At 36.4% G+C, this 16,359-nt stretch overlaps 1 protein-coding gene across 2 annotated transcripts in view; it reads right to left on the bottom strand.

Annotated features, from left to right (window-relative positions):
* The window catches only part of cwc27 (CWC27 spliceosome associated cyclophilin), a 300,868-nt gene that overhangs the window by 208,369 nt on the left and 76,140 nt on the right, over positions 1 to 16,359 (bottom strand). The window contains exons 9-10 of one of the 2 annotated variants that reach the window (XM_051929698.1): positions 16,035 to 16,071; positions 14,163 to 14,314 (exon numbers count right to left, since the gene is read on the bottom strand). In XM_051929698.1, coding sequence (XP_051785658.1) covers positions 14,163 to 14,314; positions 16,035 to 16,071 — 189 coding nt within the window. Of the gene's footprint in view, positions 1 to 14,162; positions 14,321 to 16,034; positions 16,072 to 16,359 lie in introns of both variants that reach the window. The other variant, XM_028805469.2, reaches the window with a different exon arrangement.

The following is a 16,359-nucleotide window of genomic DNA, read 5'->3' as shown; positions in this document are numbered from 1 at the left end:
TGCTTGCCCTTATTACTAGTCACGGTTTGACAATGATATCCTCCTCTAGTGGGCATTATTAGAAGAGCTTTGAGATTCCCAGTCCATAACAGATGCATCCTACCACATTGCATAAAAAAAGGAAAAAAATGGGATGGGAATGGAATTAAACTTTAAGATTACTGTATTTGAAATTATTCATAAACCCCAAAAACATATACTGTATATATAAAATCATTAATTGTTACATCACTGACCTACTAATGCAGTTCAGCTCTCTCTACTGGATAATCTATTTTTGGTGATTTGGTGATTTTAACAGTGAAATTCCTACATCTAAAGTTTCAAATAAACTTCCACCCCTGCTGTATTGTTTGACTTGGCAGCTTATTCATTTTTCTACCCACTATAGTGGTTACATATTGCACTTTGTCTGCACATCTTGGTAACACTCATAGAAAAGAAACTGAAAAATGCAGTCTCGATGCCTCTTTCTACCTTTTACTGTCAATGTTAAATTTCCTTCAGAAACCTTAAAAACATGTTTCACCATTTACTTAACTGCTAATAACCAGATGGAACCATTTCAATCAGGCCTCAGGGCACAGCACAGCTGGGAAACTGTTTTGCTCCAAGTAACTAACTACTTATAAAAGCAGACCCATCCAAATCAGCATATTCAATATGTCCAGAATGGAGATTGTTCTGGGTGTCTTTGGCACTGCTCACCACTGGTTTAAGTCCTATCTAAATGACAACAGTAAGTTCAGTTTAGTGTAATATACACAAGAAGTTCCTCAATGCTCTATTCTTGGTCCATTGTTTTTTCATTACCTACATACTTTTAGCCTTATTATTCATACTTGGACTGGGTTATTACTGAAAGTGTATTTCAGGGATAAATATTTATATATATATCAGTTATTTTGGTTAAAAGGTGACCCTTAGTGTTGACACAGCACAACTTTTTAAAATTCAATTGCACCAAAAGAGAATATATGCTAACTTGCACTGAAGTTTAGCTTAAGAAAATTTCCTGTATTCCATTCTTTGGGTGATGATACAGAGATGCATTTGTCTGCAAGGAATAGTGGTGTTGCATTTTTTCCTGCTTATAATTCATCTTGCATAAATCAAATTACAGTTTCTTATTTCCATGCAACATATTACAGGTCCTCTCATTCCTTTTTTTCTGATATTAAAATCCTTATCCATACTTGTACCACATCTAAAACACTGATCTCTGCAACTCTTTACTGGCAGGTGTCCCATCTAGTCTATTATTATCTCGGCTCCAGTACGTGTAAAACTCTGCTGCAAGAGTTCTCACTCAGACCCATTACTGTTCCATCTTCATTGACTCTCTGTGCCTTACAGGATTGAATACAACATCCTGTTGCTAACGTAAAAATCTTTAATGTCTGTTCAACAAACAACATCACCAATCCCCAACAGCATCATAGCCCTTATGTCTAAACACTTCAGTCCACTAACATTGACAATATCATGCGCAAAACTAAACCTTAACTTTATGGGTGACAAAGCCTTCTATTCTTTTGCACCGAGTATTTCAATTGTCCTCTATAAATTAATTAAATATGCTCACTTAATGTATTCTCTGAAAATGTATCTTAAAATACCTTAAAATCCGGAGCCAGAAATAAAATACAAAGAGTAGATGACAAAGACAGCTGCTGTACAGGCTTTTAAATGTTCGAAATGCCGCACAAGATGCAGATCACGCGGCACGGCAGCAACAGCAATCCAGCAGTTGATCAAGCAGAGGGAAGGTTAAAAAAAAAATAAAAAATGAGCAACAGCATCTCCTTGGGGTGTGTTCAGCCCCCCTCTTCACAACATGACCCGGCAGAGATGCAAAGTGGCTGCGCGTAGCGTAGGCCAGGCAGGTTGGCGAGCGAAGCGAACTGTATAAATGTATAAACTGAAATGTATAAAAAAAGTATAACATTAAAACCATGTAGAATTTGTTTATACTTATATTATAAAACATTAATTTCATACAGTTTGTGTGACATTCAAATTCTGTTGACTGCAAGTGGATGAATGTACAGTGTAGTGAAAGGTGAAAACACACCTTAATGATTTCATTGTTTAATACAGTGGTTCTTAATTTTAATCCTGGGGATGCATTTTGTCTACAGATTTACATTCCAAACAAATGCTGCTTTAAATTGATTTGTGCCTTATTTTGAAACATGTTACTTTACAGTTCATACTTTTACTGTGCCAACTGGGAAACACTAACCAGATTTTTTTCATAGTAATTTTAATTCATAGGAATGAATTCGTTTTAATGATTTTGCTTATAGTAGTTTTGCTCCGAAATATTTATTTGAATATCAAAGACACTGCTTTGTAATTAACACACAGGTGTGTATAATGTGGAATAGCTGTTCTGCCTTTATTAACATTCATTTTCAATTTACATGTTTGTTCCACTCTCTTAAAATTAAAATTGAGGGAGAAAACTCCACAGGAAAACATGAAAAATTAATTTTTTAAAAAAGCTAATCAGCATCAAAATCTATGTTAGTAAATTATACAGTGCAGAAAATTAACACAACCATACATTAATAAATGCCCCTCTACATTCTCTCTCATATCACACTGAACAAGGGTCTTGTGTATCACATGTGCTGATAGTTTGCACAGCAGCCTTATGTAGAAAGCATACTCTCTTATGTTTAGTCATTTTTGTATTTTTCACCAATTTCAAATTACTGACTTGTATAGTACAATTTTTTTTCCAAGAAAAAGCTGAATGGTCCACAATTAGAAGTATTATGAAGTTCATTACACATGCTGTACAGTTCCCTTTTAATACTGCAACAAATGCTAAAACTAGTACTGTAGTTACTGTTGTGGCAGGTATGACTTCTATATTTAAAGGTATGAGACATGTTTTCGTCTGACACAGAATGTTTCTACAGAGTGTAGGAGTATCATTTACAGATATCTATTGTTTATAAATGCAAGAAACAGAATTTTTTTTAGAATATTTGAATCCTGCCAAGGATGAGCACAACAAAATGAATTACTATAACAATTCATTCTTTGTCACATATCAGTACTACAGATAATTGAGCTCTTTTGATGCTTTTCCAAAAAATCTCATTGTGTTAGGTTTGTGGCTCTCATGTTGAAATAATCTATACTTGTGTTTAGTATAATCAGCTTGTCTGCAATCTACCTGACAATCCTGTTGTTTTTTATGTAGATCAATTGTACAGTACTTTGGATATGACAAATTACAATTGATAATTGGCAAAGGTATTTTTGTCATGTTCAAATTCAAAATCAAGTGGCTTTGTCATACCCTCCATATATAAAATTGCAGCATACAGTGTCAGGAAATAATGTTTGTACACATACAATATAAACAGAGGACATGTGCAAGACAAGTAAAAACAATACTATACTATACTCTACTAAAGTATACCATACTAATAGATAAGTGAAAACATTTGATTTTATTACTATTTATTCAACAACTAATAATAAAGACAACAGTATGAAAAGATGTACTGTATATAGGTAGCTTACTAAGAACAGATAACAGGGTAAGGGTTCAGAATCAAGACAGCAAAACGGTAGAAGCTATTGCAGAACTGGTTTGAATGCTCCAGCACCTTCTGCCAGAAGGAAATGGGACAAAGACTGTGGGAAGGGTGGGAATGATGCTTCACAATTCTGAAGGCTTTGCAGAAGCAATACTTAATGAAGATATCTTTGTGGAGGGTAAAGAAGTCCCAATTAACTTTTCTACTGTGTGCACCATCCATTGATGGACTTTTCGGACAAAGACGCTACAACTCCCAAATGAGACAATAATTCAGCTAGTTAGAATATTCACAGTGGTAACCCTGTGAGGGACGTAGGCTTATCTTCCTCAGCTGCTTCTTGGATATTAATTGTCCACATATTAATATATATTATTAATGTTGGATATTAAATGCTGGATATTAATTGGTACTCTTGAACATGTCCACCATGGAGCCTTTTATGTGCAATGGACTGGACAGCGTGGGGTGTCTTGAAGTTAACAATCGTCCAAATTAAGAGACAGATTGTTGCACACACAAAAGTCCACCAGTCTTCATATCTCTATTCTCTTTTCACTACATTGGAGAAATTTGGATTTGGCCCAAACATCTGTGCATGGATCAAACAACTGTATACCAGTCCAGAAGCTTCATTAATTCAGACTACTTTAAACTAGAACATGGTACCAGACAATGATGCCCCTTGTCACCACTGCTTTTTGCAAATCGCCAATGAACCACTGGCAGTTCACTGTCGAAATGCTTACAAGATAAAGGGGATTATTAGAGAAGGACTTGAACAGAAGGGCGGCACAGTGGTGCAGTGGGTAGCGCTGCTGCCTCGCAGTTAAGAGACCCGGGTTCACTTCCCAGGTCCTCCCAGCGTGGAGTCTGCATGTTCTCCCCGTGTCTGCGTGGGTTTCCTCTGGGTGCTCCGGTTTCCTCCCACAGTCCAAAGACATGCAGGTTAGGTGCAAAATTGTCCCTAGTGTGTGCTTGGTGTGTGGGTGTGGGTGTGTGTGTGTGCCCTGCGGTGGGCTGGTGCCCTGCCCGGGGTTTATTTCCTGCCTTGCGCCCTGCGTTGGCTGGGATTGGCTCCAGCAGACCCCCCGTGACCCTGTGTTTGGATTCAGCGGGTTGGAAAATGGATGGATAATGGATGGATGGATTGACTTGAACAGAAAATTTCTCTATATGCAGATGATATGGTACTGTATATATCAGACCCACAAAATACTGTGCCTGCAGTCCTAACAGCACTAACAGAATTTCTGGTCTCACAATTAATATGAATAAAACTGTGCTCCTTCCAGTGAATTCTCACACACACAATATTAGATTGGTCACCTTCCCTCTAATTATTGCAGATCAGTTTAAATACCTAAAGGTAAACATCACAAGTAAACATAAATCTCTTTATCAACAAAATTTTGCCATCTGTATGGAAAAAATTAAGCAAAACTTGCATAGTCAGTCTACCCTTCATCTCACTTTAGCTGGAAGAATTAACATTGTCAAGATGAATATCCTTCCTTAGCTTCTTTTTTATTTCAAAGCATTCCAATATACATCAATAAATAATTTTTTAAGAAATTAGATTCAACCATAAAGTCATTTATTTGGAATTCAAAACATCCACGTATCCAAAGGGCGACCATAAAAAGACCTAAGGCGGAAGGTGGCATGGCTCTACCTTTCAATTTCATTACTGGGCAGCAAATATACAAGCTATAAAACCTGGTCATTGACGTAAATAGATGAACATATACAGGCTTGGTCCACAATAGAAATAAAATCCTGCAGTACTTTATATTCCTTTCTTTGTACCCCAATAAGTACAAGTCATTGCCAATAAACTAACAACCCAATTGTGCTTCACTCACTATATGTAACCAATGTAGAAATTATTATAAGATAGAGAAGCTTTTATCTGTGGCACCTCTGCACGAGAACCACCTTTGTCCACCCTCTCAAAACGTACACAGTTTTTAAAGTCTGGAAAATATTCGGGATTAAATCACTTAGAGATCTGCACATAGACAACATCTTTGCCTCCTATGAACAATTACACTCCAAATTTAACTTTCCAGCAACGCATTTCTTTTACAACCTTTGTTATAAACAGAACCTGCCCAATTCTCCTCTCATCTACCGGATGAGGCCAGAAAAATTATTCTTCAGTCTTGAGGATTCAGACAGCATCTCTGTAATATATAAAACTGTATATTACAGTCCCTCCCTTTCAAAGATCCAAGAGTTCAGTGGGAAAAAGATCTCCCACTCAACATCTCAGAAAAAGAGTGGAAGGTAGCAATGCCCAGAATTCACTCGCACTCCATAAGCGCAAAGCATACAATTATTCAACTTAAAATTAAATATCAGGCACATTTGTCTCATTTAAAATTGTCCAAAATGTTTCTAGAGCAAGATCCAACCTGCAAACGATGCAATCAAGTTCCAGCCTCACTAAGCCACATGTTTTGGGCTGGCATCAAATTAACATCATTCTGGACCAAAATCTTTAAATGCCTTTCAGACAGCCTTGGTATTACAATACCTCCTAATCCATTAGCAGCCATGTTTGGTGTACTTTCAGATGGGTTTAAAGTGGATTAGGACAAACAAACTGTAGTTGCCTTTACTACACTATTAGAACGCAGACTTATCTTGCTCAACTGGAAGAATCCTAACTCTCCTATTTTAAGTCAGTGGGTAACTGTTTTTTTTCTAATTTCAAATAGTATATAGCATCAAATTCTCACTTAGATGATCTATACAAAACTTTTTCAAAACCTGGCAGGAACTAAATCAATAACATTTTAAAATAAGCATTTTAATTGAGGAAGCAGGATTCTCTCCCTTTTTTTTCTTCCTTTTTTAACTATTTATATTCATTTATTAATTAATTTATTTATTTATTTATTTTTACTAACTTAAAGTTTTACTCTGTTGGCCTAGCTCTCTTTCTCATGGGTGGGGTTGATTTGTTTTGAACCAAGTCTTGTAAAACTTGACTTATTTGTATAGAATGTTATTTGTTATTAAAACCAATAAAATAAAAAAAAATAAAAATAACAATTAGAAGAGCATCTCAGGGAATAGGCAAACTGGAAGAGTCATGTGATATAGGGAATCCAGTTTTCAGGAGGCCCAAGACTAGCCATTGAAGTTATTTCATGACGACCAGTGTGAATACCAGAGTTAAAAATACGCTTCTTTACAAGGTACAAATACAGTACACCCCCAAAATTCACAGTGGTTATGTTCCTAGAGCACCCGCGAATTGTGAAAAACCACAAATTTTGGATGTGGTTAAAAAAAAAAGCCTATTTTTATAGTTTAAACCCTAAATATGCCCATAAAATACTTTAATTTAATTTCAAACTCAGCTTAATACATTACCTAAAAATAAAGAATGTAAAGGTAAACCCGTATGCTGTACAGTACTGTATTGCTGTCTCCCGCAGTGCTAGAATGTAAAATACCGATGTTACCGCTATATGTAATTCATGCAAGCACATTTTCATTGCCAGAAGCCTTAGAAGGTGCAGGGCGTTTCGGCGACATCTTGGGGCTTTAACCCTTAAACTGCCACATACTTGGGGCTTGATGCATCCCTGGATGCCAAATACTTTTTTGCTCCACTTTTTAAGTAAACGTCACAATTCACAAAGAAAAAGTGAAATTTTAATGGAACATGGTTTGTTTTTCATGCAAAGAGCATCACAATTACTGCAACACTGATCATTTTACACACTGCTAATGAACTGTAAAAACTATTTAAAAAAACTACTGGAACAATATGAACAAGGTGCAACTGATGCCATGGATGAAATTCAGTAAATCACTGAGCCAACTGCACTTGAACTGGCTATATGCAAGCACACAGAGGTAAGTGCTGAAGCTGGCAGGCTAGTCTAGTGCAGCAGCTCAATCCCAGAGACAGTGAGGCTCAGTGCTGCAGGGTGTTACGCTTGGGTCACAGAATTGCACAAAAATACTGGAGACTGTAGAGACAGGAACTTTATTCAAACACTTCAAACAAACATGTCTCTTTCAGAAGTAAAATGAGCTCAGCATGCAGTTAGTTCGATTAAAGAATAGACCAACATCATAGGGGAGCACAACAGGAGCGGGACCCCCAACAGGAGCAGAGGATGTCTGGGAGAAGAGAGAGAAACAAAACAATCAGCCAAAAAGAACAGGTGCTGTTCAGGCTTTTAAGTAAGCATAGCATCGCGCGAGAAGCATATCACACGACAGAGCAGCTGCAAGTAAGCCCAGCAAGTAAGGGAGCAATGTGAAGGTGGTCTAATAGCGTTTTTTAAGAGGGGTTTTTTGAGGAGCGTCCATGTCTTCTACGGGTGCATTCAGCCCCCCTGCTCACAAGGGGCTGGCAGTGGTCATGAGCTGGCTGCTCAATGAATGTACGGCACTGACTGATCAGCTCCTGCGTGCTCACAAGTGGCACTGGGAAATGACTATAGCCGGTTGTGGCGGTTTAAGTGTTAAGAGGAACAAAACTGAAAACACAGGAACACTCAGCTGGAGATGCATCACAGTCAATCAGCAGCAAGGAGAAATGAATAACGCTGTAGCGGTCCGATGCCAGCCCCCTTTTTAAAAACCGCGCTAACATCCTTTGACCCCAACAGCCCCAGCACCCTCAGCAGAAGACCAATCAGAGCCACTGCAGGGACTGCTGGGAGTTGCAGTTTCAAATTCTATTGGCTACTTTCACCATCCCAAGTCACATTTTCCTCTACAGTTGCTTCCTGTTCTCTCTACAGAACAGTATTGCCACGAAAAAAGCCATAAAAATTGCGGAGGATATTTGAAGATGTAAGTTCCAAAATCTGCTAATTACACCTTTTGGTAAAATTTATTGAACACGTGATTGTGACTTTTAATGCAGTTGGTCATGCGCAGAAGATATGTTTGATCTTCAAAACCTGCTAACTGCAACAGTGTAGTGCTATAGTTTTAGGGATTTTGTTTCAAAATCTGTCTTACGGACCCAGATTTTCCTATTTATCTCCAAAATTTATCTTTTGCACTTAGCTGATTTTGGAACTGAGCTCTTCATTTGCGGTTTCCGCTAACAATTATTAGACAGGTTCTAAGGAAATATCCGTGAATGACTGAGGCTGCGAACTCTGAACCACGACTTCGCGGGGGTCTAATGTAATCCTGAGTTAAAAAATATATATAAAAAATACTTTTAAAAACCATGCTTATATTAAGTTAAAAAGTGTACTAAAAAGTAAAAAACAAGTTTCTGTGTATTAATGATATAACAAATGACCTAACACATATACTGTAGATGTTGGAGTATAGAAACCATGCTATAAGTCTATTCTTCTTACAAGTTCATTATTTTATCTTTGTTTTCCCCACTCTTTATAAACAACTATTTCTCTATAAAAAGGAATAAATATAAAATTAGGACTGTGTACATGTTTAAAAGTTAAATTTTACCATTATTTTATTATCATTTGGTTTTTCTTCAGGAAACCACCAAGGCAGAAAGGCACATTCTAATCAATAATGAAAAATTAAGACATTACATTTAATACAGTATATTATTTATTTTAATTTATGAACTGACAAGATTATGAGGTTAAAATAATGTTCTTAATTGTATTAGTTGTGAGGGCTATTATTAATGAAGACATTGACAACAGATTAGTTATACTGTAGTTATATATTATATTATATATTGTCATGCACGCGCGTCTAGGGGGCCGCGGAAAGACCCGATGAGCAGCGTACAACAGTCTGCCAGGGGATGGAGACGGGGCACTAACCTTTCTTTCTCTTGTTCCCGCAGAAAGCCAGACGCAGCGCTGCCTTAATCGTTCTCAGGATGCCATTTAATCCACCCGTAGCCACTTCCGCATCTCCATCCCTTCCTCTGGCCTGACTTGATGACATCATCTACCCATAAAACACCTCGGTTCCTCCCAGCATTCCAGTCACCAGCTTCCGGTCCCACCTTATTTATGTTCCCCTCTACGCAGCGATGATGTTCTTGGTTGGACGCATGTTTGAGCGTATAATTCTTTTGAGTTACAATTTTGACAGTATACGGGGCCAGAAACCCCAACCCTTTATGCTTGTCTTGTCTCTTATTCACAATATTATATATATATATATATATATATATATATATATATATATATATATATATATATATATATATATTAGTTAGATATTTCTAGTGTAAAATATCAACATTAGAATGTTCAACAGTAATGAATTCTGGTAACAAAAGAAAAAAAATGTAAGCACTGTTTGATGTACACCTATTTTGCAACAATATAGCTGAAACTATTTCCTTTAAAAATGAAAACTTTTTTACAGTTCTTCTTACACTGTACAAATAAATGCACAACTAAAGACTTAAGAAAATAATATTTTTGAAATTAACCATGTAAGGTGCAAGAGTACCTTCTGCTGGCTATTAGTATAACAGCAGATAAATGAAAAAGAGACACTCACCTAAACTTTAAACCTGTGTTTACAAAGAGATTTAGTTCAAATGGTGTCCTCAATGGAAAAGAAAATTTAAAAGAAAATTCTGAAACATTAAAGAAAGCTAGCTGAGAATTAAAGAGAAGAAAAATCAGAATTTTTTAAGAAATAAAAAAGTAAGATAAAAAAATGCACTAGTCCTAAAATGCGTGGAAAGGACATGTTAGTTTACAGAAAACACTTTTTGACTGATAAAAGGCCAGAGCAGCATTACACATTTAATTACTAAGAGGCAGCACTCTTGTACAAAACATTTACTTTATTATATATATACTGTATTTTGCCACTATGGCGGGCACCAAGAACTTTTTGGACACATGTCCTTGTAACTGCCCATAATCCTGTGGTTTTTAACATGGCACAATTAAACTCAATATCCAAGACATCTCTCAGGATGCAGAACAAGCTCTTCCAGAAGTGTTCCCAGTAAAACCCCTTACTACCCATTTGAGATTTCCAAGACTCTCCAGAGGGTGTTCAAGCCATATGAGCCAGCTCACCTGTCTAGCCCTCAAAACATAGAACAGGCTTTTAAAGTTTAAAATACAGAAGACAATCTCAAATAGCCCAAAATATGTATCATAAGACAGTACAGTGAAACTCCAGCTTGAACAGAGACAAGTCCCACCAGAATATTTATAAAAAGTATTAACAAAAAATTGTGAAACATGTCCAAACCACAATCCTTACGTCATAATCCAAGAAACAAGCATAATGAAACCTTAAACCAGACAACCAGACAAAGAAATAGCAATTCTAATTCATCAACCTCCAAAGTTCATACAATGTACCAGAGAGGGTCTGCACACCCCATTGATCCTTATAGGTGTGGGTGCAGTTCCTCAGAGATTGACAGGTGGCCCTGTCTCTTGTGAGAACTACCCACAAAACACGGAACATAAAGACATTATTATAAATACATTACTATAAACACATTTTTAGACATAACAAAGCAAATAATACATTAAACATGCTGTATTATTGACTACAAGACAAATGAATAGAACAATATTAACAGAAATAGTCATAATAAATTATTTAAATTGAAAAATAAATGAAAAAGACAACAAAGCATAATACAGGGTAGAAACGCTTGCCAAAACATAATAATATGAACACAGATTAGATTCAAATACCATAAGGTCAGTCAGTCATTGACTTTTGGCCCAAGATATCTGGAGCCAAATACACTTATGAGCACCCTTGTCCTTGAACATGGACAAACAATGGCTAGTACAGATTCCAAATAAAAATTCACAATTTAAGCTCAGATCAGGCAAGTCTTTCCTCCTAATCAAACTTTTCCGTGTATCTATTATTCCCCATTTGAGTGTTGGACTACAGATTTAGAGATGTCATGATAACACAATTTTTATAGTTGATACTAATGCCACTGAAATTTCATGGTACTCGACACACATTCAATACCACAAAATTTAAAAAAAAAAAAAAAAAACAGAAATCCCTATTCAACATACTTTATTAAAAAAAAAAAAAAAAAACTTTATATAACATAAAAATTCAAACAATGGCATGACACCTTCAATTGCCTGACAAGTGCTATTTATTAAAAGTGTCTCCATTATTCAACTGAATAATATTGTGCTTTGATTCATAACATAAACTAATGCATATAAACATTAAAGCATCAGTATCCTTACAATTAACTTTCTATTGCAGAGTTTTATATTCAGAAAAATTAAATAAACATATGGATAAAAGTAACACCAAGTCAAGTCAAGTTGGGGAGCATGCACTGGTATAGTGCGTTGCCGCACCCACTACATGACGAAACAGCTTGGGATCCTGGTTGGCAACACCCCAGACACGCTAACCAGTCCGACCATCCGGAAATTACCCTCTATCTGCCACAGCCAGGTGTTACGTGGGCGACCCCTTGGCCTGGTCCAGCCACTCAGGTCCCCAACAATGAGGATCTTACGAGCTGGATCACCCTCAGGTAAACATGCCACATGGCCGTAGTGCCGTAACTGACGCTCCCTCACAATGCAGGTAATGTGCCTCATTCAGGACTCTATGAGCAACCGCTCATTCGACACAAAGTCAAACCAACGGTACCCAAGGATTTTCCTGAGAGACACAGTACCAAAAGAGTCCAGATAGCATCCATGTCTCGCAACCATATAGCAAGGCAGGAAGCAGCAGGACTCTAAAGACTTGGACCTTCGTCCTTTTGCATAGATATCGGGAGCGCCACACACCCCTTTCCAGCGACCTCATGACCCCCCATGCTCTCCCAATCCGTCTAGCGATTTCATAGGAAGAGTCACCAGAGACATGAATGTCACTGCCAAGGTAAGTAAACCTCTTGACAACGTCGGCACTCTCTCCGCAGTCAAACACACTGCTGATGGCTGTACCCAAGAGGTCATTAAAGGCCTGGATCTTAGTTTTTATCCAGGACACTCGCAAGCCCAGACACTCAGACTCCTCGCTCAGTCTCTCGAGCGCCCCGATCAGAGCCTCCATTGACTCCACAAAGATCACAGCATCGTCAGCAAAGTCAAGATCTGTGAATCTTTCTTCACCAACAGATGCCCCAAAGCTGCTGGACCCCACCAATGATAATGCCATAAACCGTCACAATAACCACTATTATCAAGCTGTGCTCTCACAATATTTGTTTACTAAGGTCTCTCAAGTGTTTTACCATGTTTGAGGTGCTTCTTCTTGCTTGTATTGCTCAGAACCATTTTAACTGTTTTTTTCCCCCAGAATCAATAATGTAACTCTAAGCATCTGCCTAGAAGGCAAAATATTTCTAGATATGAATTCTACTCAAAGACTGTGCAGTGTGATGATGCACCACAAAAGCCCAGCTTACTATTTGATTATTATGTTCTGTGTAACCTACACAGTGAGATTTGTACTGCTGGAGAGTGATGTGTATTGGTCAAAAATGATTTCCATGTATTCTGTACAAATTACAATAAGTCAGAACTCAACTAGTTACATTATGTTACATTTTTATTACAGCAAAGCCCTCTACATTTGAAAGATACAAATCAATTGTCCATCTGCATATAGTTTCAAAGTTCGCAACAGCAATCAACCCCCGGTATTACATGCTTTCTGTAGAAAGTCATATGCACACATGATTAAAAAATAATACTGAGGAAATGAAAAAAAAGCAGATTATGTAATAGAGCTGTGTGAAAAACCAATTACAGATTTATTCTTAGTACACGTGCTGAGATGATGTAAACTAAGTGAGTAAAAGTACTTACTGTAGTAGTATCTTTTACTGTTTCTTGTTGGTAAAGATTCATGCACTGGTGTGATTTGTAACAAATTTAAATAAACTTTAAATGATTTTTAATAGTTTAAATAACATTACATATTACTGGTTCTTGTAATAAAGAGAAGCAACAATATTTGCGTATTCACCTTCCTGTGCTGCAGATGTTTTCTGTGATGCATGCTTGGTAATGAAGTATTATTTCTTGTGACATCCCTAGATTTAGTAGGCAGAGCACAGATTCAAATGGCTCTAAAAAGACCAAATACTCTGGATAGTTTCTTGAGGCACACATTCAACCAAGATGAAAAGTTTTCAAGTTTGCAAGACTCCTTAACCATTTTATCCACCAAAACATATTTCAACTTTATGGTACCCAGCAAGAGGCCTATAAGTACCCTTATAAAGTGCATGCCTGGGGCATCTCCCATGCAGCCTCTCCAGATCTTGTCATGACATCATTCTTAATTGAGAAGTCTGGTTAAAGGCTTCTCAGTACTGTGTAGAGAGATGAGTCTTACTATATCTAGCTGGTATTTTTCACACTCCAGCTCCTTCTTTGCTGAAGAAGTTATGTTCCATGTTCCAAAAGCCAGTTTCCATCAACAGACTAATAAGCCTTAATCTGTACAATTCTGCTGTTTTTTTGGCCTAAACAGCTCTATATCAGAATCTTATTCTTTATTTGAGCAGAAAACCATGTACTCTAAAGCATAATGATAAAGCAGCTTAAAAATGATATAATCTTCCTTCTAGCCAGGACCAACAATAATGTATTTACAGCTCCTGGTTCTTGGTAACAAAACGAATAAAATGTTTTCTCTTACCTGCGGCTATTCTTCTTTTCATTATGCACATCACTACTAGTTTCTTTAGTAATGTTGTCACTGCTGTCTTTCTTTAGTTTTTTGGCCAGCATAGCCCTCAGCTGTTCCCGTTCATCAGTATCATTATCTCCTGGAATACCTAGTTCTTCTTTCTCTGCCTTACATATAGCAAAAGCAATAAATAAATAACTAGTTCATTCATAAAACAATTAAAAAGGATAAATTCCTGTAGAGAAATAAGTACAATCATACAAATACACTAAATTCATTTAATGTACCGGAGTTTTACAGAATATAATCTTTTTGTCATAATTCAAAACTTTTACAAATAAAATGCTCAAAATTGTATTAATGATATAGTACTAATAAGAAAAAAAAACATTCTTCATCTTAATAGTGATCCTTGTTTAATGCAATAAAGTTTTACAAATGCATAATATTCTTAACAAAAACTAACATGTTTACCAACAGATAACACACCATATACATGATGAGTAATTTTACTTTTGTTTAATATAAACCCACCTAATTGTTATCTTATAAAATTAATTAAAATCTTGATTGCACCACATAAGCAAGAAATCTGACAAGGGAATTGAATTCAGCAAAACAATTCTGAACTTTTAGTAAATTATTGTTTGATATACTTACGGTATAAAAAGTATTCACCTCCTTGGATGTTTTCACATTTTATTGATATATAGCACTAAATCCACAATAGATTTAATTTGGATTTTTACATTAACATAAAGAAAAAGACTCTTTAAGGTCAAAGTAAAAACAGATCTCTGCAAAGTTATTAAAATTAATTAAAATATAAAACACAAAATAAATGATTGGCATATTTTCCCTTTCTATGTCAGTATTTTGTAGATTCACCTTTGGACATTGCATTTTCTCCTAATTTTTCTATGTAAAATTGCTCAAACTACTGTATATTCAGGATGCATGGAGATTGTGAATGAATAGACTTTTTCTGTGTCCAGCAAGAGATCCTCACTTGGACTGAGATCTGGACTCAGCCAGTCCACAATATTAACAATGTTGCTTTCAAGAAATTCAGGTGTAGCTTGGCTTTGCAATCTTTGTCTTGTTGGAAAACAAATCTTCTCCCAGGGTACTGTTTTTTTGCATACTGTATCAGGATTTTCTCCAGAAAATTTTGCCCAATTCGTTTACACACACATGCATCCAGGGTGTATTTCAGAGAAGTATCCCCATAATATGCTGCTACCTCCATGCTTCACAGTGGGGATGGTGTTTTTTCTGATGACCAACATGCTCGATTTTGGTCTAATCAAACCATACAACCACCTCCTATCTAACATCAGAGTCTCCCATGAGCCTTCTGGCAAACTATAGTCGAGATGTCATGTGCGTTTTTGTTTTGACAGTGGCTTTTTCCTTGCCACTCTCCCATAAAGCTGTCACTGTTGAAGCACCATGGTGATAGCTGTTGTTTGCACTCTCTCCCCAATCTCAGCCACTGTAGGTTGTAAAGCAGAATTATTATTATAGGTCACATTTTTGCCTCCCTTAATAGTCTTCTTCTGGCATGTTCATTCTGTTTTTTGGATAGCATGCTGTTGGTAGATTTACAACTGTGCCATAATCTTTCCACTTCTTAATGACTGATCTAACTGGACACCAAGGGATATTCAGTGACTTGGATATTATCCTGTACCTATCCTATGCAATGTGAAACCTTCCAAGAGGATGAATACTTTTTAAGAAAACCAAAAATTTAATAAATAAAAAAAAAAAAAACACCTCCATTTGTTTCACTATGAACATTACAGAATTCACATTTAAGGAAGACAAAGTATGGTATATACATGTATAAGACAGCAACAATCTAATGTAAAAGCATACCTCAAATGATTCCCAACTTCCTTCCTTAGACATATCACTATAATAAAATAAAAAAGGATACTTTGAAAAAGGCAAAAATACACTCTCTAAAAATAATATTTAACATGACATATACATTTGTATGATATCTTTAGTATCTGAGCTCAATAAAAATGTATAATGCCAAATGACAGGGATACAAAGCAAGGTATGTTGCATTGATGGCAGATAAGGTAAAAAAAACAGTAAGTAAAAAAAATAAGCAAATGGAGCCAAATTTCCTCCTGGGGACAAGTACAGTTCTATCTATAGGAAACGTATTATAAAAAAATACAACACAGTGTTC

This window comes from Erpetoichthys calabaricus, chromosome 7 (assembly GCF_900747795.2).
Source record: "Erpetoichthys calabaricus chromosome 7, fErpCal1.3, whole genome shotgun sequence".
In the NCBI taxonomy this organism is placed as follows: Eukaryota; Metazoa; Chordata; class Cladistia; order Polypteriformes; family Polypteridae; genus Erpetoichthys; species Erpetoichthys calabaricus.
The sequence above is the reverse complement of the archived record's forward strand: the minus strand, read 5'-3'. Positions and strand labels throughout refer to the sequence as shown.